The sequence below is a fragment of the Bufo gargarizans genome, unplaced genomic scaffold (genome assembly GCF_014858855.1).
Source record: "Bufo gargarizans isolate SCDJY-AF-19 unplaced genomic scaffold, ASM1485885v1 original_scaffold_1488_pilon, whole genome shotgun sequence".
NCBI lineage: Eukaryota > Metazoa > Chordata > Amphibia > Anura > Bufonidae > Bufo > Bufo gargarizans.
In genome coordinates, this window is record NW_025334383.1 from 80705 (window position 1) to 106400 (window position 25696).

Genomic DNA, 25696 nt, shown 5'->3' on the forward strand with positions numbered 1-25696 from the left:
TCCTATACAGCACATATACATCCTCTAGACGTATCCTATACAGCACATATACATCCTCTAGACGTGTCCTATACAGCACATATACATCCTCTAGACGTATCCTATACAGCACATATACATCCTCTAGACGTATCCTATACAGCACATATACATCCTCTAGACGTGTCCTATACAGCACATATACATCCTCTAGACGTGTCCTATACAGCACATATACATCCTCTAGACGTATCCTATACAGCACATATACATCCTCTAGACGTGTCCTATACAGCACATATACATCCTCTAGACGTATCCTATACAGCACATATACATCCTCTAGACGTATCCTATACAGCACATATACATCCTCTAGACGTGTCCTATACAGCACATATGCATCCTCTAGACGTGTCCTATACAGCACATATACATCCTCTATATGCCTCATATACACCCCCATATAGATCCTCTATAAGTCTCCCTATATACCCCATATACAACCTCTATAAGTTATCTGATACACCCCATATACATACTTAAATGTCTCCTATATACCCCATATACAGTGCTGCCCATAATTACTTTTATTCAACCAGCAAGTATATTTTTTTAGGGGAAATGACATCGGTGTCTCCCAAAAGATAATAAGACGATGTACAAGAGGCATTTTTGTGGAAAAAATAATAATTTTCGCCGCTTTTATTTACATTTGAGCAAAAATACAAGATGATTCCGCACTGTGGAAAATCTCAGAGAACGCCGGGTCGGAAGCCAAAAGTGACCCCTGTGCTGCCAGGAGGATAGTTACAATGCAAGGATCACCAGGCCAAGGCCGTCCTGGTGAATCTGGGCTCTGCTGGTGGCAATGTCTCAGGGAAGACAATCCCACGGACACTGCACAATGCAGACCAAGGAGGACGCCACTTCTCCAGATAAGACACCTGCACACTGCAGACCAAGGAGGACACCACTTCTCCGATAAGACACCCACACTGGCAGACGGCAAGGAGGACACCCACTTCTCCAGATAAGACACCTGCACCACTGCAGGACCAAGGAGGACCGCCACTTCTCCAGATAAGACACCTGCACAATGCAAGACCCCCAAGGCAGTGACACCACTTCTCCAGAATCAGCCACCCTGCACACTGCAGACCAAGGAGGGACACCACTTCCTCCAGATAAGACACCTGCACACTGCAGACCAAGGAGGACCCGCTTCTCCTGATAAGACCCCTTGCATCAATGTGCAGACCAGGAGGACGCCACTTCTCCAGATAAGGACACCTGGCACACTGGCAGACCAAGGAGGACGCCGCTTCTTCCTGATAAGACACCTGCACAACTGCAGACAAGGAGGACAGTCACGTCTCTTCTCCAGATAGAACACCTGCACAACTGCAGGACTGCAAGGATGAGACGTCACTTCTCCAGATAAGACACCTGCACAATGCAGACCAAGGAGGACGTCACTTCTCCAGATAAGACACCTGCACACTGCAGACCAAGGAGGACGTCACTTCTCCTGATACACCTGCACACTGCAGACCAAGGAGGACGTCACTTCTCCTGATAAGACACCTGCACACTGCAGACCAAGGAGGACGCCGCTTCTCCAGATAAGACACCTGCACACTGCAGACCAAGGAGGACGCCGCTTCTCCTGATAAGACACCTGCACACTGCAGACCAAGGAGGACGTCACTTCTCCTGATAAGACACCTGCACACTGCAGACCAAGGAGGACGTCACTTCTCCTGATAAGACACCTGCACACTGCAGACCAAGGAGGACGTCACTTCTCCTGATAAGACACCTGCACACTGCAGACCAAGGAGGACGCCGCTTCTCCTGATAAGACACCTGCACACTGCAGACCAAGGAGGACGTCACTTCTCCTGATAAGACACCTGCACACTGCAGACCAAGGAGGACGTCACTTCTTCCTGACTAAGACACCTGCACACTGCAGACAAGGAGGACGTCACTTCTCCAGATAAAGACACACTGCACACTGCAGACCAAGGAGGACGCCACTTCTCCAGATAAGACACCTGCACACTGCAGACCAAGGAGGACGTCACTTCTCCAGATACGACACCTGCACACTGCAGCACCAAGGAGGACGTCACTTCTCCAGATAAGACACCTGCACACTGCAGACCAAGGAGGGACGTCACTTCTCCTGATAAGACACCTGCACACTGCAGACCAAGGAGGACGTCACTTCTCCTGATAAGACACCCTGCACACTGCAGACCCAAGGAGGACGTCACTTCTCCAGATAAGACACCTGCACACTGCAGACCAAGGAGGACGTCACTTCTCCTGATAAGACACCTGCACACTGCAGCCCAAGGAGGAAGCCACTTCTCAGATAAGACACCTGCACACTGCAGACCAAGGAGGAGTCCACTTCTCCAGATAAGACACCTGCACACTGCAGACCAAGGAGGACACCACTTCTCCAGATAAGACACCTGCACAATGCAGACCAAGGAGGACACCACTTCTCCAGATAAGACACCTGCACAATGCAGACCAAGGAGGACGTCACTTCTCCAGATAAGACACCTGCACACTGCAGACCAAGGAGGACGTCACTTCTCCTGATAAGACACCTGCACACTGCAGACCAAGGAGGACGCCACTTCTCCAGATAAGACACCTGCCACACTGCAGACAAGGAGGACACCACTTCTCCAGATAAGACACCTGCACACTGCAGACCAAGGAGGACGTCACTTCTCCTGATAAGACAACTGCAAACTGCAGATCAAGGAGGACGTCACTTCTCCAGATAAGACACCTGCACACTGCAGACCAAGGAGGACGTCGCTTCTCCTGATAAGACACCTGCACACTGCAGACCAAGGAGGACGCCGCTTCTCCTGATAAGACACCTGCACACTGCAGACCAAGGAGGACACCACTTCTCCAGATAAGGACACCTGCACAATGCAGACCAAGGAGGACACCACTTCTCCAGATAAGACACCTGCACACTGCAGACCAAGGAGGACGCCACTTCTCCAGATAAGACACCTGCACAATGCAGACCAAGGAGGACGCCACTTCTCCAGATAAGACACCTGCACACTGCAGACCAAGGAGGATGCCACTTCTCCAGATAAGGACACCTGCACACTGCAGACCAAGGAGGACGTCACTTCTCCCGAAAGACACCTGCACACTGCAGACCAAGGAGGACGCCACTTCTCCTGATAAGACACCTGCACACTGCAGACCAGGAGGACGCCACTTCTCCTGATAAGACACCTGCACACTGCAGACCCAAGGAGGACGCCACTTCTCCAGATAAGACACCTGCACAATGCAGACCAAGGAGGACACCACTTCTCCAGATAAGACACCTGCACAATGCAGACCAAGGAGGACGTCACTTCTCCTGATAAGACACCTGCACACTGCAGACCAAGGAGGACGCCACTTCTCCTGATAAGACACCTGCACAATGCAGACCAAGGAGGACGCCACGTCTCCTGATAAGACACCTGCACACTGCAGACCAAGGAGGACGCCACTTCTCCTGATAAGACACCTGCACACTGCAGACCAAGGAGGACGCCACTTCTCCAGATAAGACACCTGCACAATGCAGACCAAGGAGGACACCACTTCTCCAGATAAGACACCTGCACAATGCAGACCAGGAGGACGTCACTTCTCCTGATAAGACACCTGCACACTGCAGACCAAGGAGGACGCCACTTCTCCTGATAAGACACCTGCACAATGCAGACCAAGGAGGACGTCACTTCTCCTGATAAGACACCTGCACACTGCAGACCAAGGAGGACGTCACTTCTCCAGATAAGACACCTGCACACTGCAGACCACGGAGGACGCCACTTCTCCTGATAAGACACCTGCACAATGCAGACCAAGGAGGACACCACTTCTCCAGATAAGACACCTGCACAATGCAGACCAAGGAGGACGTCACTTCTCCTGATAAGACACCTGCACACTGCAGACCAAGGAGGAGGCCACTTCTCCAGATAAGACACCTGCACACTGCAGACCAAGGAGGACGCCGCTTCTCCAGATAAGACAACTGCACACTGCAGACCAAGGAGGACGTCACTTCTCCAGATAAGACACCTGCACACTGCAGACCAAGGAGGACGCCACTTCTCCTGATAAGACACCTGCACACTGCAGACCAAGGAGGACACCACTTCTCTAGATAAGACACCTGCACACTGCAGACCAAGGAGGACGCCGCTGCTCCAGATAAGACAACTGCACACTGCAGACCAAGGAGGACGCCACTTCTCCAGATAAGGCACACAGAAGCTCGCTTGGCCTTTGCAAAAGCTCATCTGGACAAAGAAGACGACTTCTGGTCTTCTGTGTTATGGTCAGATGAAACAAAAATTGAATTGTTTGGTCACAATGATGTTTCCTTCATTTGGCGTAAAAAAGGAGAAGCCTTTAACCCAAAGAACACCATCCCCACTGTCAAACATGGTGGTGGGAACCTAATGCTTTGGGGGTGTTTTTCAGCCAATGGACCAGGGAACCTAATTGCAGTAAACGGCACCATGAAAATAGAGCAACACATGAGGATTCTCACCGACAACATCAGGCCGTCTGCAGAGGAACGTGGCCTTGGGCACCAGTGGACATTTCAGCATGACAATGACCCAAAACACAGCAAAAGTGGTGAAGAAATGGTGAGCAGACAACAACATTAACGTCTTGGAGCGGCCCAGCCAGAGTCCAGACTGGAATCCAATGGAGAATCTGTGGAGGAGCTAAAGATCAGGGTGACGGCAAGAAGACCCTCCGACCTGGAAGATCTGGAGCTCATTGCTGAAGATGAAGGGGCAAAAATACCCGTGGAGACCTGCAAAAAGCTGCTCTGCGGTTACAGGAAGCGTCTGATCGCTGGAACGGCCAATAAAGGCTTTTCTATTGATCATTGAGAAGGGGAGGAATAATTTAGGACTGGACACTTTTTGCTCAAATAATGCCTCTTGTACATCGTCTTATTATCTTTTGGGAGACACTGATGTCATTTCCTGTCAAAAAATTACTTTCTGGTTGAATAAAAGTAACTTTAACCACTACAGGACCGCCGCACGCAGGATTGCGTCCTGACGGTGGCCCTGTTATTCCTCCTGGACGCGCCGGCGCGTCATCTCGTGTGAGCCGAGATTTCCTGTGAACGCGCACACACAGGCGCGCGCGTTCACAGGATCGGTAGGTAAGCGAGTGGATCTACAGCCTGCCAGCGGCGATCGCTCGCTGGCAGGCTGGAGATCTGATTTTTTTAACCCCTAAAAAGGTATATTAGACGCTGTTTTGATAACAGCGTCTAATATACCTGCTACCTGGTCCTCTGGTGTCCCTTTTGCTTGGATCGACCACCAGAGGACACAGGCAGCTCAGTAATAAGTAGCACCAAACACCACTACACTTCACCCCCCCCCGTCACTTATTAACCCCTTATTAACCCCTGATCACCCCATATAGACTCCCTGATCACCCCCCTGTCATTGATCACCCCCCTGTAAGGCTCCATTCAGACGTCCGTATGTGTTTTGCGCATCCACGAAAAAATTAAATTCTGATCACTGCAAAATCACCGTAAAATCGCTGCGGTGCTATAAAAAGATCACTTTTGAGGGGCATGGCGAGTTCATAGAAGATTTATTTTTTGGCACAAGTTAGCGGAAATTGATATATTTTTTTATTTTTTTTACAAAGTCTCATATTCCACTAACTTGTGACAAAAAATAAAATCTCACATGAACTCCCCATACCCCTCACGGAATCCAAATGCGTAAACATTTTTAGACATTTATATTCCAGACTTCTTCTCACGCTTTAGGGCCCCTAAAATGCCAGGGCAGTATAAATACCCCACATGTGACCCCATTTCGGAAAGTAGACACCCCAAGGCATTCGCTGAGGGGCATATTGAGTCCATGAAAGATTGAACTTTTTGTCACAAGTTAGCGGAAAGTGAGACTTTGTGAGAAAAAACTAAAAAAAAAGAAAAAAAAATTTCCGCTAACTTATGCCCAAAAAATAATAATTCTATGAACTCGCCATGCCCCTCACAGAATACCTTGGGGTGTCTTCTTTCCAAAATGGGGTCACATGTGGGGTATTTATACTGCCCTGGCATTTTAGGGGCCCTAAAGCGTGAGAAGAAGTCTGGGATCCAAATGTCTAAAAATGCCCTCCTAAAAGGAATTTGGGCCCCTTTGCCCACCTAGGCTGCAAAAAAGTGTCACACATGTGGTATATACATCCTCCTATAAGTCTCCTATACACCCCATATACATCCTCTATAAGTCTCCCTATATACATCCTCTATATGTATCCTATATACCCCATATACATACTCTATAAGTCTCCCTATATACCACATATACATCCTCTATATGTCTCCCCTATACCCCATATACATTATCTATATGTCTCATATATACCCCATATACATCCTCTATATGTATCCTATATACCCCATATACATCCTCTATATGTATCCTATATACCCCACATACATCCTCTATATGTATCCTATATACCCCATATACATCCTCTATTTGTATCCTATATATCCCATATACATCCTCTATATGTATCCTATATACCCCACATACATCCTCTATATGTATCCTATATACCCCATATACATCCTCTATTTGTATCCTATATACCCCACATACATCCTCTATATGTATCCTATATACTGCATATACATACTCTATAAGTCTCCCTATATACCCCATCTGCAGCAGCCGATCTCCACCCTCCATATAGATAACTCCTATACGTCCCCCGCACCTTGAGGAGCTGTGCGGAGGGCTGGCTGTTGACGGCGGCGAGTTTCTCCAGCAGCCCCTGCGTCATGTTCAGATTCTGCTTCAGGTTCTCGTTCTCCACAGACAAGTTGTGAATCTGCTTCTCCGAGTCGGTGACACCCTGTGAATAATAACAATATAACAGTGGAACGTGATGTCATAGCGGTACGGTATATCCTACGGTCATTAGTTTGTGGACTGGGAGCCTCGTAATATCTTTATAATGTTCAGTCAGATGGCATCACTTATGGGTAAGCATCATTCATGGGATAATATAACATGTGTCCCCCCCCTCCTTTCCGACCGATATACATGCGTCATGGCTGCCGGAATAGTACGTTTATTATCGCATATGCAAATTTTATCTTGACCACGCCCCTTTCTCAGAATATTTTCAGAACTGTAATACGGGGGAGGGGGTAATTTCGGATCACTCACCATTTCTGCCCTCAGCTGGGACAACTCCACCTCCCGTTCTTGGATCTTCCCCTTTAATTCTTCAATCTATCAAAGAGGAAGAAAATCCTATCATTATCCCGAGTGATAGAAGCAGCAACTACACAAGATACAGCGACAATACAATCACAAGCCTCCCCCACCAACAAGACACGGCGACCATCCAATCACAAGCCTCCCCCACCAACAGGAAACAGCGACCCCCCAATCACAAGCCTCCCCCACCAACAAGACATGGCCACCATACAATCACAAGCCTCCCCACCAACAAGACACAGCGACCGTCCAATCACAAGCCTCCCCCACCAACAAGACACAGCGACTGTCCAATCACAAGCCTCCCCCACCAACAGGAGACAGCGACCGTCCAATCACAAGCCTCCCCCACCAACAGGACACAGCAACTGTCCAATCACAAGCCTCCCCCACCTACAGGGCACAGCGATCATCCAATTACAAGCCTCCCCCACCAAAAGGACACAGCGACTGTCCAATCTAAGTTTCCCCCACCAACAGGACACAGCAACCGTCCAATCACAAGCCTCCCCCACCAACAGGACACAGCGATCATCCATTTACAAGCCTCCCCACCAAAAGGACACAGCAACCGTCCAATCACAAGCCTCCCCACCAACAGGAAACAGCAAGCATCCAATCACAAGCCTCCCCCACCAACAGGGCACAGCGATCATCCAATTACAAGCCTCCCCCACCAAAAGGACACAGCGACCGTCCAATCTAAAGTTTCCCCCACCAACAGGACACAGCAACCCTCCAATCACAAGCCTCCCCCACCAACAGGACACAGCGATCATCCATTTACAAGCCTCCCCCACCAAAAGGACACAGCAACCGTCCAATCACAAGCCTCCCCCACCAACAGGAAACAGCAAGCATCCAATCACAAGCCTCCTCCACCAACAGGACACAGCCACCATCCAATCACAATCTTCCCCCACCAAAAAGACACAGCCACCATCCAATCACAAGGCTCCCCCACCAACAAGACACAGCCACCATCCAATCACAAGCATCCCCCACCAACAAGACACAGCCACCATCCAATCACAAGCATCCCCCACCAACAAGACACAGCGAGCATCCAATCACAAGCCTCCCCCACCCACAGGACACAGCGACTGTCCAATCACAAGCCTCCCCCACCAACAAGACACCGCGACCATCCAATCACAAGCCTCCCCCACCAACAGGACACAGCCATTATCAAATCACAAGCCTCGCCCACCGACAAGACATAGCGAGCATCCAATCACAAGCCTCCCCCACCAAGACACAGCGACTGTCCAATCACAAGCCTCCCCTACCAACAAGACACAGCAACCATGCAATCACAAACCTCCCCCACCAAAAAGACACAGCCACAATCCAATCACAAGCCTCCCCCACCAACAGGACACAGCGACCGTCCAATCACAAGCGTCCTGACCTACAGGACACAGCGACCGCCCAATCACAAGTCTATCCCATCAACAGGGCACATCCCATCCAGTCACACGCCTCCCCCACCCACATACCAGAGAACATCCAATCACATGTCTCCACCACTGACAGAGCAGATACCATCCAATCACATGTCTCCCCCACTGGCAGAGCAGAGACCATCCAATCACAAGCCTTCCCCACCCACAGAGCAGAGACCACCCAATCACAAGCCTCCCCACCTGCAGAGCAGCGCCCCTGAGGAGCTTCATCCACCCATCATCCCACCTTCTGCTGCAGAATGTCAGATGCTTGCTGCTGCTCCTTCTCCTTCTGTTCGATGTCCTGCTTCAGCTCTCCCACCTCCTCCTGTAACTGGGCTTTCTCCAACTGCAACACGCCAATAGACTCCACCAGTTTGTGGACACCCACAGGGGGCAGTGTGGATATCGGGTGTGCACTGAAGAGGACTCCTGGAGGGGCAATTATATTAGATATCAAATAATGGTGTCTACCAGCCAAATGCCCTCATCCTCACCCACCCTAATTACTACAACCTCATCTTGCCTTGCTCTGCTATGATGATTTCATGGACCTGACTTCTCCTGTGTAGCCTTGTCCACTTCTTGTGGCCCATAAGCCCCTTCCCTTATGTATCCCCCTGGTCCCTCACAGCCTCACCTCTCTGCAGTCTCTCCAGGACACTCTGCTGTTCACAGATAACACTCTCCAGGCTCTCAATGAGGCTCATCTTGTCTTTCATGCGCTGTTTGTACGCATCTTGTAGACTTCGCAGCTGCTTTTTACGGTGGCGCTTCTCCCGCTGCAGCTGAATGCGGTACTCCTGGGCCTTGCCCTGCAGTCGCTGCATCTGGGAGTAATGCTCCAGGAAGGTGATGAGATGAGACATGACAGTGAGGAGTGGCGAGGTCAGCTGAGGAACAGAAAGAACATCAGCATGGCTTCACATTATCTACTTACAAACAGGGTACATGATGGGAGATATAGTAGGAAAGTTTCTGGGAAATGTGATAATGACACAGTGAGCTGTCACCTTTTCTTGGTTGGTTGCTGATGGCTGATCAGAGGCTGATTCCTGCTTGAAAGCCAAGAACTCAGATAGAGGGGAGCTGAGATCACCCAGAAGATGATCCCCGAACCCTGCAGCCTCATCCTCTGACCCAGAGACCCCGCTGCTGTCATCACTGCCTGCAGGACAAGAACCAGAAGAGGACCATTAGAGAATAAGAACAGTGACAGCTCACCCACCAACTTACTTACTAGAGCCAGATGACCAGGAGTTTGCTCACCACCAACTCACCAGAGCCAGATGACAGGGAGTGAGCTCTTCCACCAACTTGCTAGAACCAGATGACCAGGATTAAGCTCACCCACCAACTCACTAGAGGCTGATGACCAAGAGTCAGCTCACCCACCAACTCACCAGAGCCAGATGATCAGGAGTCAGCTCACCCACCAACTCACCACAGCCAGATGATCAGGAGTCAGCTCTCCAACCAACTCACCACAGCCAGATGACCAAGAGTCAGCTCACCCACAAAATCACCAGAGCCAAAAGACCAGGAGTCGGCTCACCCACCAATTCACCAGAGCCAGATGACTAGGAGTCAGATCACCCACCAACTCACCAGTGCTTCATGACCAGGAGTCGGCTCACCCACCAAATCACTAGAGCCAGATGACTAGGAGCCAGCTCACCAACCAACTCACCAGAGCCAGATGACCAGGAGTTGGCTCACCCACCAATTCACCAGAGCCAGATGACTGGGAGTCAGATGACCCACCAACTCACCAGTGCTTCATGACCAGGAGTCGGCTCACCCACCAAATCACTAGAGCCAGATGACTAGGAGCCAGCTCACCAACCAACTCATTAAAGCCAGATGACCAGGAGTCGGTTCACCCACCAATTCACCAGAGCCAAGTGACTGGGAGTCAGATCACCCACCAACTCACCAGTGCTTCATGACCAGGAGTCTGTTTACCCACCAACTCAAAAGAGCCGCGTGACAAGGAGTCAGTTCACCTACCAACTCACCAGAGCCAGATGACTAGGAGCCAGTTCACTCACCAAATCACCAGAGCCAGATGACCAGGAGTAAGCTCACCCACTGACTCACCAGAGCCAGATTACAGGGAGTCAGCTAACCCAACAAATCACCAGAGGCAGATGGCCGGTAATGTGCTCACCCACCAACTTTCCAGAACCAGATGACCGGGAGTCAGCTCATCCAGCAATTCACCAGAGCCGCATGACCAGGAGTCTGCACACTTAGCAATTCATCAGAACCAGATGACCATGAGTCAACTTACTCACAAAATCACCAGAAACTGATGATTGGGAGTCAGTTCATTCAGCAATTCACCAGAGCCAGATGACTAGGAGATAGCTCACCCACCAACTCACCAGAGCCAGAAGACGAAGGGTCAACTCACCCACCAGCTCACCAGAGCCAGATGATGGGGAGCCAGCTCACCCACAAAATCACTAAAGCCTGATGACTGGGAGTCAGCTCACTCACTCATCTCACCAGCTCACTCACTCATCAATGCCACATGACCGGGATTCAGCTCATCCACCATCTCACCAGAGACAGATGATCTGGCGTGAACTCACCCACCAACTCACCACTGCCTTATGACCAGGAGTCAGTTCACCCACCAACTTACCAGAGCCAGACAACTAGGAGTCTGCTCACTCACCAATTCACCAGAGCCAGATGACGGTGTCAGCTCACCCACCAAATCACCAGAGCCCAATGCGTAGGAGTTAGCCCACTCAGAAAATGACCAGAGCCAGAGAACCAGGAGTCAGCTCACCCACCGACTCACCAGAGTCAGATGTCTAGAAGTCTGCTTACCCACCAACTCACCAGAGCCAGATGACTGGGGTGAGCTTACCCACCAACTCTCCAGAACCAGATGACTAGGAGTCAGCTCACCAACTAACTCACCAAAGCCAGATGACCGGGAGTCAGCTCTCCAACCAACTCGCCAAAGCCAGATGACCAGGAGTCAGCTCACCCACCGGGACTCGCCAAAGCCGGATGACCAGGAATCCAGTCATCCACCAACTCGCCAGAGCCAGATGGCCGGGAGTCAGCTCACCGACCTGATTGGTCACCTCAGTCATCCATCTGATAGGTCCACTCCTGTGCATAGTAACAGACTCACCAGAGCCAGATGACCAGGATTCAGGACACCCACCTGAGAGGTCACCCCAGTCACCTACCTGACTGGTCACCCCTTTAGTAACAGACTTACCAGAGCCAGATGACCGGGAGACCTGACCTCATTGTTCTCCATGGATATAACGATTACATGTGACATATCCATCCTCCCCCGATCCCTGAGTACAGCATTATAATGTACCATATATTTGTGGGGTCACTTACTTTCCAGCTCGTCAAGCTCGGCCCACATCGCACGGTGCTTAGATTTATTTGATCTTCTTTCAGTCTCTTCATCCTGCACAAGAGACAACAGATTGTCAGTCGACAACGATAGCGAGGAGCTGCCAGGTGGTGATTTATGGCGGCCGACAGGTGAAGGTCCTCAGACTTTATTCGGTCTGCTCGTCACTGCGTAGTCAGTACCGTATGACCAGTCACCACATCTTACAACCTGGACAAGTGCTTCACACAAGAAATGGAGAACTTAACATTAACATTTTTTGTTAGAGCTGGATTTATAGAAAATCAGGCAATTAGTAATTTCAGCCCTTGTAATACTGCCATATAGTACCAAGGCAATACTGCCATACACATCTTAGATATTTATCTCCATATACTGCCATAACTAGGCAATATTGTCATATACAGCCCACATAAATTATGCCTCAAAATAGTGCCAAGTTTGCCATAGGCATCCAACATATTACCGTTATATAGTGCTGACAATATTGGCATATACAGTCTACATTAATAATGTCTCTGAATAGTGCCAGGGCAAAATTCCTATAGGCAGCCAACATAATACTGCCATAGAGTGCTACGACAATATTGTCATACAGTGTACAGCCTACATAAATATCTCCATTAAGTGCCTATATGGTACTGCTATTTACAGTCCATATAAATAATAACTTGATATAACGTCACAACAGATCTGCCACACATGGCACATACAGCCCACCTAATAGCACCATATACAGTCATGTGAAAAAATTAGGACACCCTTTGAAAGCATGTGGTTTTTTGTAACATTTTTAATAAAAGGTTATTTCATCTCCGTTTCAACAATACAGAGAGATTAAAGTAATCCGACTAAACAAAGAAAACTGAAGAAAAGTCTTTTCAAGATCTTCTGTAAATGTCATTCTACAAAAATGCCTATTCTAACTGAGGAAAAAGATAGGACACCCTTGTCCCTAATAGCGAGTGTTACCTCCTTTGGCTGAAATAACTGCAGTGAGACGGTTCTTGTAGCCATCTACCAGTCTTCGACATCGGTCTGAGGAAATTTTACCCCACTCCTCAATGCAGAACTTTTTCAGCTGTGAGATGTTTGAGGGGTTTCTTGCACGTACAGCCCTTTTCAAGTCACCCCACAGCATCTTAATGGGATTCAAATCTGGACTTTGACTTGGCCATTCCAGGACTCTCCATTTCTTCTTTTTCAGCCAATCTTTGGTTGATTTACTAGTATGTTTTGGGTCATTGTCATGTTGCATGGTCCAGTTCCGCTTCAGCTTTAATTTTCTAACTGATGGTCTCACATGTTCTTCAAGCACCTTCTGATACACAGTAGAATTCATCGTGGATTCTATGATGGTGAGCTGACCAGGTCCTGCTGCAGCAAAGCAGCCCCAAACCATGACACTTCCACCTCCATGCTTCACAGTTGGTATGAGGTTCTTTTCTTGGAATGCTGTGTTTGGTTTACGCCAAACATGTCCTCTGCTGTTGTGTCCAAATAATTCAATTTTGGACTCATCTGTCCAAAGAACATTATTCCAGAAGTCCTGGTCTTTGTCAACTTTATCTCTGGAAAATGTCAGTCTGGCCTCGATGTTTCTCTTGGAAAGCAAAGGTTTCCTCCTTGCACACCTCCCATGCAAGTTAAACTTGTACAGTCTCTTTCTGATTGTAGAGGCATGTACTTCTACATCAACAGTAGCCAGAGCCTGCTGTAGTTCTCGAGATGACACTTTAGGGTTTTTGGAGACCTCTTTTAGCATCTTGCGGTCTGCTCTTGGGGTGAACTTGCTGGGGCGACCAGTCCTGGGCATGTTGGCAGTTGTTTTGAAAGCACTCCACTTGTAGACTATCTTCCGGACAGTGGAATGGCTGATTTCAAAATCTTTTGAGATCTTTTTAAATCCCTTCCCAGACTCATAGGCTGCTACAATCTTTTTTCTGAAGTCCTCTGACAGCTCTTTTGCTCTCACCATGGTGCTCACTCTCACTTCAACAGTCAGGAGCACACCAAACTAAATGTCTGAGGTTTAAATAGGGCAAGCCTCATTCAACATGCAGAGTAACGATCTACTAATTATGTGCACCTGGTGTGATATACCTGTGTGAGATCTGAGCCAATTTAAGAGGGAATACATGTGAGGGTGTCCTATCTTTTTCCTCAGTTAGAATAGGCATTTTTGTAGAATGACATTTACAGAAGATCTTGAAAAGACTTTTCTTCAGTTTTCTTTGTTTAGTTGGATTACTTTAATCTCTCTGTATTGTTGAAACGGAGATGAAATAACCTTTTATTAAAAATGTTACAAAAAACCACATGCTTTCAAAGGGTGTCCTAATTTTTTCACATGACTGTAATGATAATAATTTAATACCGCTATATACAGCCCATATACCACCTGTAACGGGATTAGCTCACGGGACCGCCGTCTCCTGGGATAGACGGGCGCTATAGGCACATAAAACACAGTCCAGTCCAAGCAAGTATGGTGCAGCTGGCCTCAGCCAGTTTAATTGACTTTTACAGAAAAATAAATATTAAACAAAACAGTTCAAAACAAATGAAATCCCTGGCCTCCTGGCCACTACGACTAAACAGGCAGTAGTCCCTAACTACATGGAACTGAGCCTTGTGCCCAGCGCCATCAACCAAACACACTGTAGTTTTTCACTCATCCAGCAGGTTCTTCCCAGGAGCAGAGAGATCAGCTAGTTTGCCTTGCTGTCAATTCCCTGGCTTCTTTTTAGAACATATAGGACAGGAACCTAGGTGAAATGTAGACTCCTTCTACCACTTTCCCCTGGTCCTGTCACATATCCTCCCCCCCCTGTTTCGACCTTGTGTCACGGAAGGTGTACAGGAAACAAGACAATGCAAAATGAATATATGACTCACTGGATCCAAAACTAAGGAACAAAAAGGGAGACCCCTGCATCAGACCTGGCTCTCTCCCTTACTGCTCAGCCTATGCAATAATCCCAATGGTGGATGATCGCATATCCTCGTACCTCGACTATATAACACCTGAACACCCTACAATAGTGAAGGGACACGACCACCAGCTCCCTACACTAGACACGGAGGGAGTCAGGGTCACCTGGGATCCAGCAAACAGAAAATCACAAATGAATGTACAACACTTAACTTGTAGAAGACTGGGAAATAGGATCAGCATGCACACACACTCCAGGAAGCTGTATAAGCCGCACACTAATGCATTATGGGGAGGAATTTAAAGGGATGCAATCAGTCCAACTACATGACAGCTGAGAGAGGCTAACGAGATGAGGAACTGAAAACCAAAAACAAAGAAAACTCAAGGAGGAGGTTCTGAAAGGCTTCTGTCAGAGCTTCTCAGCTGTCTGGTTGTGACAGTACCCCTCCCTCTACGAGTGGACTCCGGACACTCAGAGCCCACCTTCTCAGGATGGGACCTATGGAAAGCCCTGATGAGACGAGTGGCCTTAATGTCCGTCACTGGGACCCACATCCTCTCCTCAGGACCATAACCCTCCCAATGAACGAGGTACTGGAGAGAACCGCGGACAAGACGAGAATCCACAATCCTAGAGACCTGAAATTCAAGATTCCCATCAACCATAATCGGAGGAGGAGGCAAAGGCGAGGGTACAATGGGTTGAACATAAGGTTTCAATAAGGACTTATGAAAAACATTATGGATCTTCCAAGTCTGAGGAAGATCAAGACGGTAGGCAACAGGATTGATGACAGACAGGATTTTGTAAGTCCCAATAAACCTAGGACCCAACTTCCAGGAGGGAACCTTCAATTTGATATTCTTGGTAGACAACCACACCAGATCACCAACATTCAGGTCCGGACCAGGTACACGTCTCTTATCTGCCACACGCTTATATCTCTCACTCATGCTCTTTAGATTATCCTGAATCTTTTGCCAAATAGATGACAAAGACGAGGAGAATCTGTCCTCATCAGGTAAACCAGAAGACCCCTCTCCCGAGAAAGTCCCAAACTGCGGATGAAACCCATATGCACCAAAAAATGGTGACTTATCAGAGGACTCCTGACGACGGTTATTTAGAGCAAACTCAGCAAGGGACAAAAAAGAACACCAATCCTCTTGATTCTCCGCCACAAAACAGCGCAGATATGTCTCCAGATTCTGATTGACGCGCTCTGTCTGGCCATTCGACTGCGGGTGGAAAGCATAAGAGAATGACAACCGAACCCCCAAGCGAGAACAGAAAGCCTTCCAGAATCTGGAAACAAACTGCGTGCCCCTATCAGAGACTATGTCTGAAGGAATACCGTGCAATTTGACAATGTGATCAATAAATGCCTGCGCCAGCGTCTTAGCATTGGGCAAAGCAGGAAAAGGGATGAAATGCACCATTTTGCTAAAACGGTCCACCACCACCAGAATCACAGTCTTCCCCGAGGAACGAGGCAGGTCCGTTATGAAGTCCATGGACAGATGTGTCCAAGGACGGGAAGGAATGGGTAAGGGAAGGAGAGGACCTGATGGCCGTGAATGAGGGACTTTGGCACGAGCGCAAGTCTCGCAGGCTGCCACAAAACCCTCAACCGACTTACGAAGCGCAGGCCACCAGAATCTCTGAGCGATGAGATCCACTGTGGCTCTTGCCCCCGGATGCCCAGCAAGGACCGTATCGTGGTGTTCCTTAAAAATCTTGTGTCTTAAAGCGAGAGGCACAAACAACCTCCCAGGAGGACAAAGATTAGGAGCCTCTGACTGGGCTGCCTGCACCTCTGCCTCCAATTCAGGAAAAAGAGCAGAGACCACCACACCTTCAGCCAAAATGGGACCCGGGTCTTCAAAATTCCCACCTCCCGGAAAACAACGTGACAGGGCATCTGCCTTCACATTCTTAACCCCAGGGCGGAACGTGACAACAAAATTAAACCTTGAAAAGAACAAAGACCATCTGGCCTGTCTCGGGTTCAGACACTTGGCTGACTCCAAGTAGGCCAGATTTTTATGGTCAGTAAACACGGTAATAGGGTGTCTGGCTCCCTCTAGCCAATGGCGCCATTTCTCAAAAGCTAACTTGATGGCCAACAACTCCCTATCTCCCACATCGTAATTTCTCTCTGCGGAGGAGAGTTTCTTCGAGAAAAAGGCACACGGTCGCCATTTGGCAGGAGAGGGACCCTGAGACAAGACCGCACCCACACCCACCTCAGAAGCATCAACCTCAACTATGAAGGGTAAAGAAATATCAGGTTGTACCAAGATGGGAGCGGAAGCAAAACTCTCCTTGATATTAGAAAAGGCCTTACGCGCCTCTACTGACCAAGAAGAAAAATCTACCCCCTTTCTGGTCATATCAGTGAGTGGTTTAACAATAGAAGAATAATTCAAAATGAACTTCCTGTAATAATTGGCAAAGCCCAAAAAACGCATCAGCGCCTTCTGATTCTCAGGAAGCTCCCACTCAAGCACAGCGCGGACCTTCTCGGGGTCCATGCGAAAACCAGAAGCGGAGAGAAGAAACCCCAGAAATTGAATTTCTGGAACCGCAAACACACATTTTTCCAGTTTCGCGTATAATTTATTCTCCCGCAGGATGAGCAAGACCTGACGTAAATGTTCCTTATGAGTTTTGAAATCAGGAGAAAAAAATCAAAATGTCATCCAAATACACTAATACAAATTTTCCCATTAAATGATAAAAATGCTGTTCACGAAATGCTGAAAAACGGCTGGGGCATTCATCAAACCAAAAGGCATAACCAAATTCTCAAAATGGCCCTCAGGGGTATTGAAGGCCGTCTTCCATTCGTCCCCTTCTCTGACCCTGACCAGGTTGTATGCCCCTCTTAGATCTAATTTGGAAAAGACTTTAGCCCCAACAATCTGGTTAAACAGGTCCGGGATCAGAGGAAGCGGATAAGGGTCACGAATAGTGATACTGTTCAGCTCCCTGAAATCCAGACAAGGTCTTAAAGAACCATCTTTTTTCTTAACAAAGAAAAAACCAGCGGCAACAGGTGACTTCGAGGGTCGTATGTGTCCCTTTCTCAGACTCTCAGAGATATAAGCACGCATAGCGATCCTCTCAGGTTGGGAGAGATTGTATAAACGAGATTTAGGCAGTTTGGCGCCTGGGATGAGATTAATAGGGCAATCGTACTCCCTGTGCGGGGGCAAATCCTGAACTCCACTCTCAGAGAAGACATCCGAAAATTCAGAGAGAAAAGGCGGTACAGTCTTAGTAGAAACCTCAGAAACAGATGTCGTGAGGCAATTCTCTCTGCAAAAGTCACTCCAACCATTTATTTGCCTCGCTTGCCAATCAATGGTGGGGTTATGTTTAGTGAGCCAGGGCAGCCCCAACACTAGAGGAGTAGGCAAACCGCTAAGGACAAAACATGACACATCCTCAACATGAGCATCACGCACAATTAAACGAATATTGTGAACTATGCCCTTTAATGATTTCTGAGAAAGTGGAGCGGAATCAATAGCAAAAACAGGAATATCCTTTCCCAAAGTGCACACCTGGAAACCATGAGTTATCGCAAAATGATTATCAATGAGATTGACAGCTGCTCCACTATCTACAAAAATCTCACAAAAAATGTTCTTGCTCTCTAGCGCCACCCTGGCAGGCAGGACAAAACGGGAACTACAAGCAAACGGAAAACCTTCAATTTCCGCCTCAACCCTGCCAATGGAACTTTTTTAAAAGATTTTTTCTTTTTTGTTTCTTTATTACTCCCAGAAAACTGCCTGAATCTCCTAGAGGGACAAACATTTGCCAAATGATTTATACCTCCACAACAAAAACAAACCCTCCCATGCGAGCTGAATCTTCTATTGTCAGAGGCAATCAACCCCAGCTGCATGGGCTCCTGCTCAGAAGGGACTGACAGCGACTGAGACCCCTGCGCACAGAATGAGACCGCTGCACTGTCCTGGGACTGAGTATGACAGGAAGGAGAGATCTCTCCTCTCTCTCTAAGACGCCTGTCAATACGAACGGCCTGAGACATAGCAGAGTCCAAGGAGATAGGCCTCTCATGAAAGGCAAATGCATCTTTCAATCCCTCTGAAAGACCATGGCAAAATTGACTTTGGAGCGCAGCATCATTCCAACCAGTATCATCTGCCCATCTCCGAAATTCTGAGCAGTATATCTCTGCGGATTGTTTACCCTGGCATAACAGACGTAGTCTAGACTCAGCCAAAGCAACACGATCCGGATCATCATATATCTGACCCAGGGCTAAAAATAATTCATCCACTGAACGGACGGGCCGTGCCCCCACCGGCAGCGAAAAGGCCCACGACTGAGCGTTACCCCTGAGCAGTGATATAATGATCCCCACCCTCCGTTCCTCATCACCAGAGGAATGGGGAAGAAGGCGAAAATGGAGTTTGCAAGCCTCTCTAAAACGCACAAAATTCTCACTACCCCCGGAAAACGTATCCGGGAGCGAGATCTTAGGCTCAGAACAAACTCCATGAACGCAAGCTGAACCGGTCACTAGAAACTGAGAAAGAGTCTTACGGAGATCAGCTACCTCCAATGAAAGACCCTGGAAGCGTTCAGTCAAAAGTGAAACCGGATCCATGCTTGAGACGGTTTTGGCGGTTTATAATGTCACGGAAGGTGTACAGGAAACAAGACAATGCAAAATGAATATATGACTCACTGGATCCAAAACTAAGGAACAAAAAGGGAGACCCCTGCATCAGACCTGGCTCTCTCCCTTACTGCTCAGCCTATGCGATAATCCCAATGGTGGATGATAGCATATCCTCGTACCTCGACTATATAACACCTGAACACCCTACAATAGTGAAGGGACACGACCACCGGCTCCCTACACTAGACACGGAGGGAGTCAGGGTCACCTGGGATCCAGAAAACAGAAAATCACAAATGAATGTACAACACTTAACTTGTAGAAGACTGGGAAATAGGATCAGCATGCACACACACTCCAGGAAGCTGTATAAACTGCACACTAATGCATTATGGGGAGGAATTTAAAGGGATGCAATCAGTCCAACTACATGACAGCTGAGAGAGGCTAACGAGATGAGGAACTGAAAACCAAAAACAAAGAAAACTCAAGGAGGAGGTTCTGAAAGGCTTCTGTCAGAGCTTCTCAGCTGTCTGGTTGTGACACCTTGGGGTAGGAACACTCTGTGCCCTTAAACAGTACATCCTGGACAGGGCATCAGCATTTCCCAGCTGACGCCCGGGCCTATGTTCAACTGTAAAACTATAATCTTGAAGAGACATGAACCATCGGGTCACTCGCCTGTTTTTCTCACGGTTTTGGCACATCCATTTAAGGGGGGCATGGTCAGTTACCAGTTTGAATGTTCTCCCTACCAAATAATACCTGAGAGCTTCTACGGCCCACTTAATTGCCAAACACTCCTTTTCTACAATGGAGTATTTATTTTCATGTTCATTTAACTTTTTACTTAGGTATACAACTGGATGCTCTTCCCCAGCCCTTACTTGCGACAACACAGCCCCTATACCAACATCTAAAATCTGGTGTGACTAACACTGGGTGGGCACATAGAGCCTGCTTCAGGTTCTGAAAGGCTTGTTCCGCCTCCGTGGTCCATTTGACCATGGTTGAATCCTTCCCTTTTGTAAGGTCTGTTAAAGGGCTTGCAATGCTGGCAAAATTTTCAATAAAACGCCTATAATAACCCGTTAAACCTAGGAACGCTCTGACTTGTTTTTTGTTCAAAGGCCTTGGCCAGCTCTGGATGGCTTCCACTTTGTTTATTTGAGGTTTTATAACTCCTCGCCCAATCGTGTACCCCAAGTACTTTGCCTCTTCTTGCCCAATGGCACATTTTTGGGGATTCACTGTCAAACCTGCTTCCCTAATAGAATTCAGGACGGCTTCTACCCTGGGTAGATGACTTTCCCAATTCGTGCTATGGATTATCACATCGTCTAAATAGGCAGCTGCGTATCTACGATGTGGTCTTACAATTTTGTCCATCATCCTCTGTAATGTGGCTGGGGCGCGATGCAAACCAAAGGGAAGGACTACATACTGAAAATCGTCATCAGGGACACTAAAAGCAGTTTTTTCTTTGGCCCCTTAAGTCAACGGTACTTGCCAGTAACCTTTTGTAAGATCTAAAGTGGTAAAGAACCTAGCATTACCAAGCCTATCAATCAACTCATCCACTCGAGGCATTGGGTAAGCATCAAACTTTGAGACAGTGTTCAGTTTCCTGAAGTCATTACAGAAACGTATGGTGCCATCAGGTTTGGGAACCAAGACTATAGGACTAGACCAGTCACTATGGGACTCCTCTATAACCCCTAACTGAAGCATTGTTTGGACTTCTTAGGAGACAGCTTTACGTCTAGCCTCAGGTATTCTATAAGGCTTTTGGTTGACTCTGACCCCTGGTTCGGTTACAATATCATGTTTAATTATATCTGTTCGACCAGGTAGCTCAGAAAATACATCTTTATTTTTCTGTACAAACTCTTTTGCCTCTTGGGTTTGAGATCCCGACAAAGTGTCTGCAATTTTTACTTCTGGTATCTCAATGCTACATCCCTTTTTCCCACTGCTGTAAGCTGCTAACACCTCTCGGTCCTTCCAGGGTTTGATTAGGTTCACATGATAAATTTGGTAGAGCTTACGTCTACCTGGTTGGTGAACCCGGTAATTCACCTCTCCGACCTTCTCAACTATTTCATAATGTCCTTGCCATTTGGCCAAAAATTTACTTTCTACTGTGGGGACAAGGATTAATACCCTATCCCCAGGGTTGAAGTTTCTTACTTTAGCCGACCTGTTGTAAACCCGGGACTGACTCTCCTGGGCCTGCAGCAAGTGTTCTTTTACAATGGGCATTACTTTTTCAATCCTTTCCTGCATTTGGGACAAGTGTTCAATCACACTTTTGTAGGGTGTAGCCTCACTCTCCCAGGTCTCTTTGGCAATATCCAAAAGACCCCGAGGGTGCCGACCATACACTAGCTCGAAGGGAGAAAATCCGGTAGATGCTTGAGGCACCTCCCGTACAGAAAACATAAGGTATGGTAAAAGACAATCCCAGTCTTTCCCATCCTGTGCCACTACTTTTCTGAGCATCCCTTTTAAGGTTTTGTTGAACCTTTCGACTAGTCCATCCATTTGGGGGTGATAAACTGAGGTACGCAAGTGAGTTATTTTCAACAGTTTACACAACTCTTTTGTAACCTTTGACATAAAGGGCGTCCCCTGGTCAGTGTGTCACGGCTGAGGATGGGGGAAACCCTCAGCCGTGCAATGGTGGAAGATGGTCGCTGCTTGACCAGGACAACAGGACTAGGGAGCAGGTCACCTCCTATCGCGTCCCTAACCTGACCCTAACTCCTAGCTGCATGGGCCGACCTTTAAGGTAGGAGGACCCATGCTCAGGAACCTCGGAGCCCTAACTCACCCTCCGACCGGTCCCTGGACTAGGAGTCAGGGTAAGACAACCTGTTCCTTCTGGATACGGAGGAACAGGAGTCTCACTGGCCAAGCTGCAAGGAAGGAAGAACAAATACAACCTATGGCAATGGCAGGTACTTGCCACAAACATAACACTCACCTGCCACAAACACAAAGCCTGGAACCCATCTGGAAGTACTGCTATCCACAAACAACAGGACTCAGCACACGACACACATCACACGGGAACCCAGGACCATAGGTGCAATAAAAAGCATAAAGACAAAACACATCTTCTAGACACCAAACGACATTATATTTCGCTATGACCAGAAGGATGGCCCCCACTGGCAGTTAGTAAGTAACCAGGAGGATGTCTCCAGCAAGCATGGCTGAAGCACCCTCTCTGGCTACTGCCTACAACTGAGGCTTTATAGGGCCAAGAGGCCACACCCAACAATCAGACACATCCCGTGACTCACACACACAGAAAGGGAGTTAACCCTTCCAAAACCACAGAAGGGAAAACACAACTTAAAGGGGAAGTGTCCAAACAACAAACACACTGTGGCTGTTGCCGCAGGCAATGACATGGGTGGCAACCGTGTCCTGGGAGTCAGCCCGAAGGCCGGGACACTGCCACCACATGTACACCATACAACCAAACGTTGCCACGGACAGCCACAGTGAAGGGAAGATGTCAGTGCACACCACACATAACACAGAGTGCACACAGACATACAACAGTGCCTACAAACACGCACACAACTCCAAGGGAACCGCACACATAGCTGTTGTCCGCGGCAACCGCACTTGAGGCCTACAACATTATGCCTCCAGCTGCGGTTGACACTACAACCCAAACCGGGGGCAACTGTATGCGGCTCCCAAGGAGTCACGGCCATAACATGGTCGTGACACAGTGAGTACTTCTTTAGGTATGCCCACTCTAGTGAACATCTGGAACAACTCCTTGGCTATCACTTTTGCAGAGGCTTTCCTTAGAGGTATTGCTTCAGGATAGCGGGTAGCATAATCAAGGACAACCAAAATGTATTGGTGACCTCTGGCAGACTTAACAAGAGGTCCCACCAAATCCCTTGCAATCCTCTCAAAGGGAGTTCAATAATCGGGAGTGGCACTAACGGACTCCTAAAGGTCGCTACCGGATTGTGTAATTGACACTCTGGGTATGAATCACAGTATTCTTCTTTCTCTTTATGTACCCCGGGCCAATAAAACCTCTGCAAAATCCGGTCTTTGTTTTTTTCATAAGCCAAGTGCCCTCCTAGCACATGTGAATGGTCTAGATCCATCACCTTTTGGCGATGCGATTTTGGGACCACAAGTTGCTCCACAACTTGTCCATTTTGCTCATCAACTCTATATAAGAGTTCATTCTCTATAGAAAAATGGGGAAATATTTTCTCTACCCCAGTTTCTTGAGGCACCCCATTGACTACTTTCACACTTTGCCATGCGTGGGTTAATGTAGGGTCCCTGAGTTGAGCTGTCCCAAAGTTATCATTGGAGACTGGCAAGTCAGGGAGACCAATTTCCGGAACATCATCAGTATCGCCTGCAAGCACTGCTAAGGGAAAGTTCTCGGTTTTACTCTGGGTCACCCCTACTGTTTGCACATTTTCAGGTTCAGCCAGGGGAAGGGGATCTACAGCAGACCCACTTAAACACTTATCAAGCATATTCCACATTTGCCAAAACAGAGGAAAATCACACCCCACAATGACAGTATGCAATAGACTATTTACAACCCCCACTTCATGGGTTACTTTCCCGCACGGGGTTTCAAAAGAGACTATAGCAGTGGGGTACTCTTTTGTATCCCCATGTATGCAGATGACCCCCATCTGTCTCTTTTGCGGCTTCCTAGTGTCCACCAGGTTGCCATGCACAAGAGTCACTAGACTACCAGAGTCCAACAGAGCTTGAACTGAGTGTCCTTCAATCACCAAGCTGCAAGTTTGTCGCTCCATATCTGGGGTCGGCAAGGCAGAGTAGGCAGGTCCCGCAAACAATGACCTCCTCCGCCCACTGTCACATTCCATAGGCTCATCAGCCAAAGAACAGTTGGCAGCCATGTGGCCCAGTCCTTGACATCGCCAGCAAACAATGTTTTTGACCGCCCCCAAGGCTGTCTAGGGCTAACTGGCTTAAGAGGTCTGGCTAATAGATCAGTCTCAGTTCCTACTTTACGGCCCTCCCTCGCCCCCTTTAGATTAGGAACAGTCTTACCACGATCAGTAGACTTCTGGCTCCCTGGGGCCGGCCAAGTAGGAGAGAGGCCTTGGAGATACTCCTCGGTGTTCAGATACTGCTCCACTAGGGCGACGAGCTGATCCACATCCCTGGGGTCCGCTTGTCCTACACAGCGCTGTATCCGAACTGGTAGACCACGAACAAACCAGTCCAGGACCACTCTTTCCACCACCTGAGTGGCTGTAGATAGCTCTGGCTGTAGCCATTTTTTAGCCAGGTGAAAAAGATCATACATTTGCGACCTCGCTGGTTTATCCAATTGGAAAGTCCAGTTGTGCACTCGCTGGGCTCTGACTGCAGATGTTACACCTAAGCGAGCGAGAATTTCTGCTTCCAGTTTTGGGTACTGTCTGGCATCCTGCTCACTCAAATCATAGTAGGCTTTCTGTGGCTCCCCACTCAGAAATGGAGCAAGGGTGTCTACCCACTGTTCGGCTGGGAGTTTCTCTCTTTCAGCGGCTCTTTTCAAAAATGGTGAGGTAGGTCTCCACATCATCCCCTGCTACCATTTTTTGAAGGGAAGCTTGCACTCTCCTCCCCACAGAGATGGATTCCTCCTGGACATGGGGCCTTTCAGCCAGCACCGCTATCTGCTCCACCAGACTTTTATTAAGCGATTGCTGTTCTCTGAAACCAGCTTGCGTAGTCTCCATGAACCACCGATTGGTTTCCTGCTGGTTAGCATTCGCCTTTTGGAGCTGTATGTTAGCCTGGATCAGCTGTTTCAGCACTTCCTCCATATCTGCACTGTTTGTTTTTTTCAGAACAGCAGACTTAACCCAGGACATAAAACTTGCTGGATTTTTTGTGCCAGCGCAGCCTCCACCATATGTGAC

The 25696-nt window shown here is 48.2% G+C and overlaps 1 protein-coding gene across 1 annotated transcript in view; it reads right to left on the reverse strand.

Moving 5' to 3' along the window:
- KIFC3 (kinesin family member C3) overlaps window positions 1-25696 on the reverse strand; it is an 81130-nt gene that overhangs the window by 39375 nt on the left and 16059 nt on the right. The window contains exons 2-7 of the mRNA XM_044274122.1: window positions 12140-12212; window positions 9778-9932; window positions 9405-9657; window positions 9012-9196; window positions 7266-7331; window positions 6811-6948 (exon numbers count right to left, since the gene is read on the reverse strand). Of these exons, the coding sequence (XP_044130057.1) occupies window positions 6811-6948; window positions 7266-7331; window positions 9012-9196; window positions 9405-9657; window positions 9778-9932; window positions 12140-12212 (870 nt within the window). The remainder of the gene's footprint in view (window positions 1-6810; window positions 6949-7265; window positions 7332-9011; window positions 9197-9404; window positions 9658-9777; window positions 9933-12139; window positions 12213-25696) is intronic.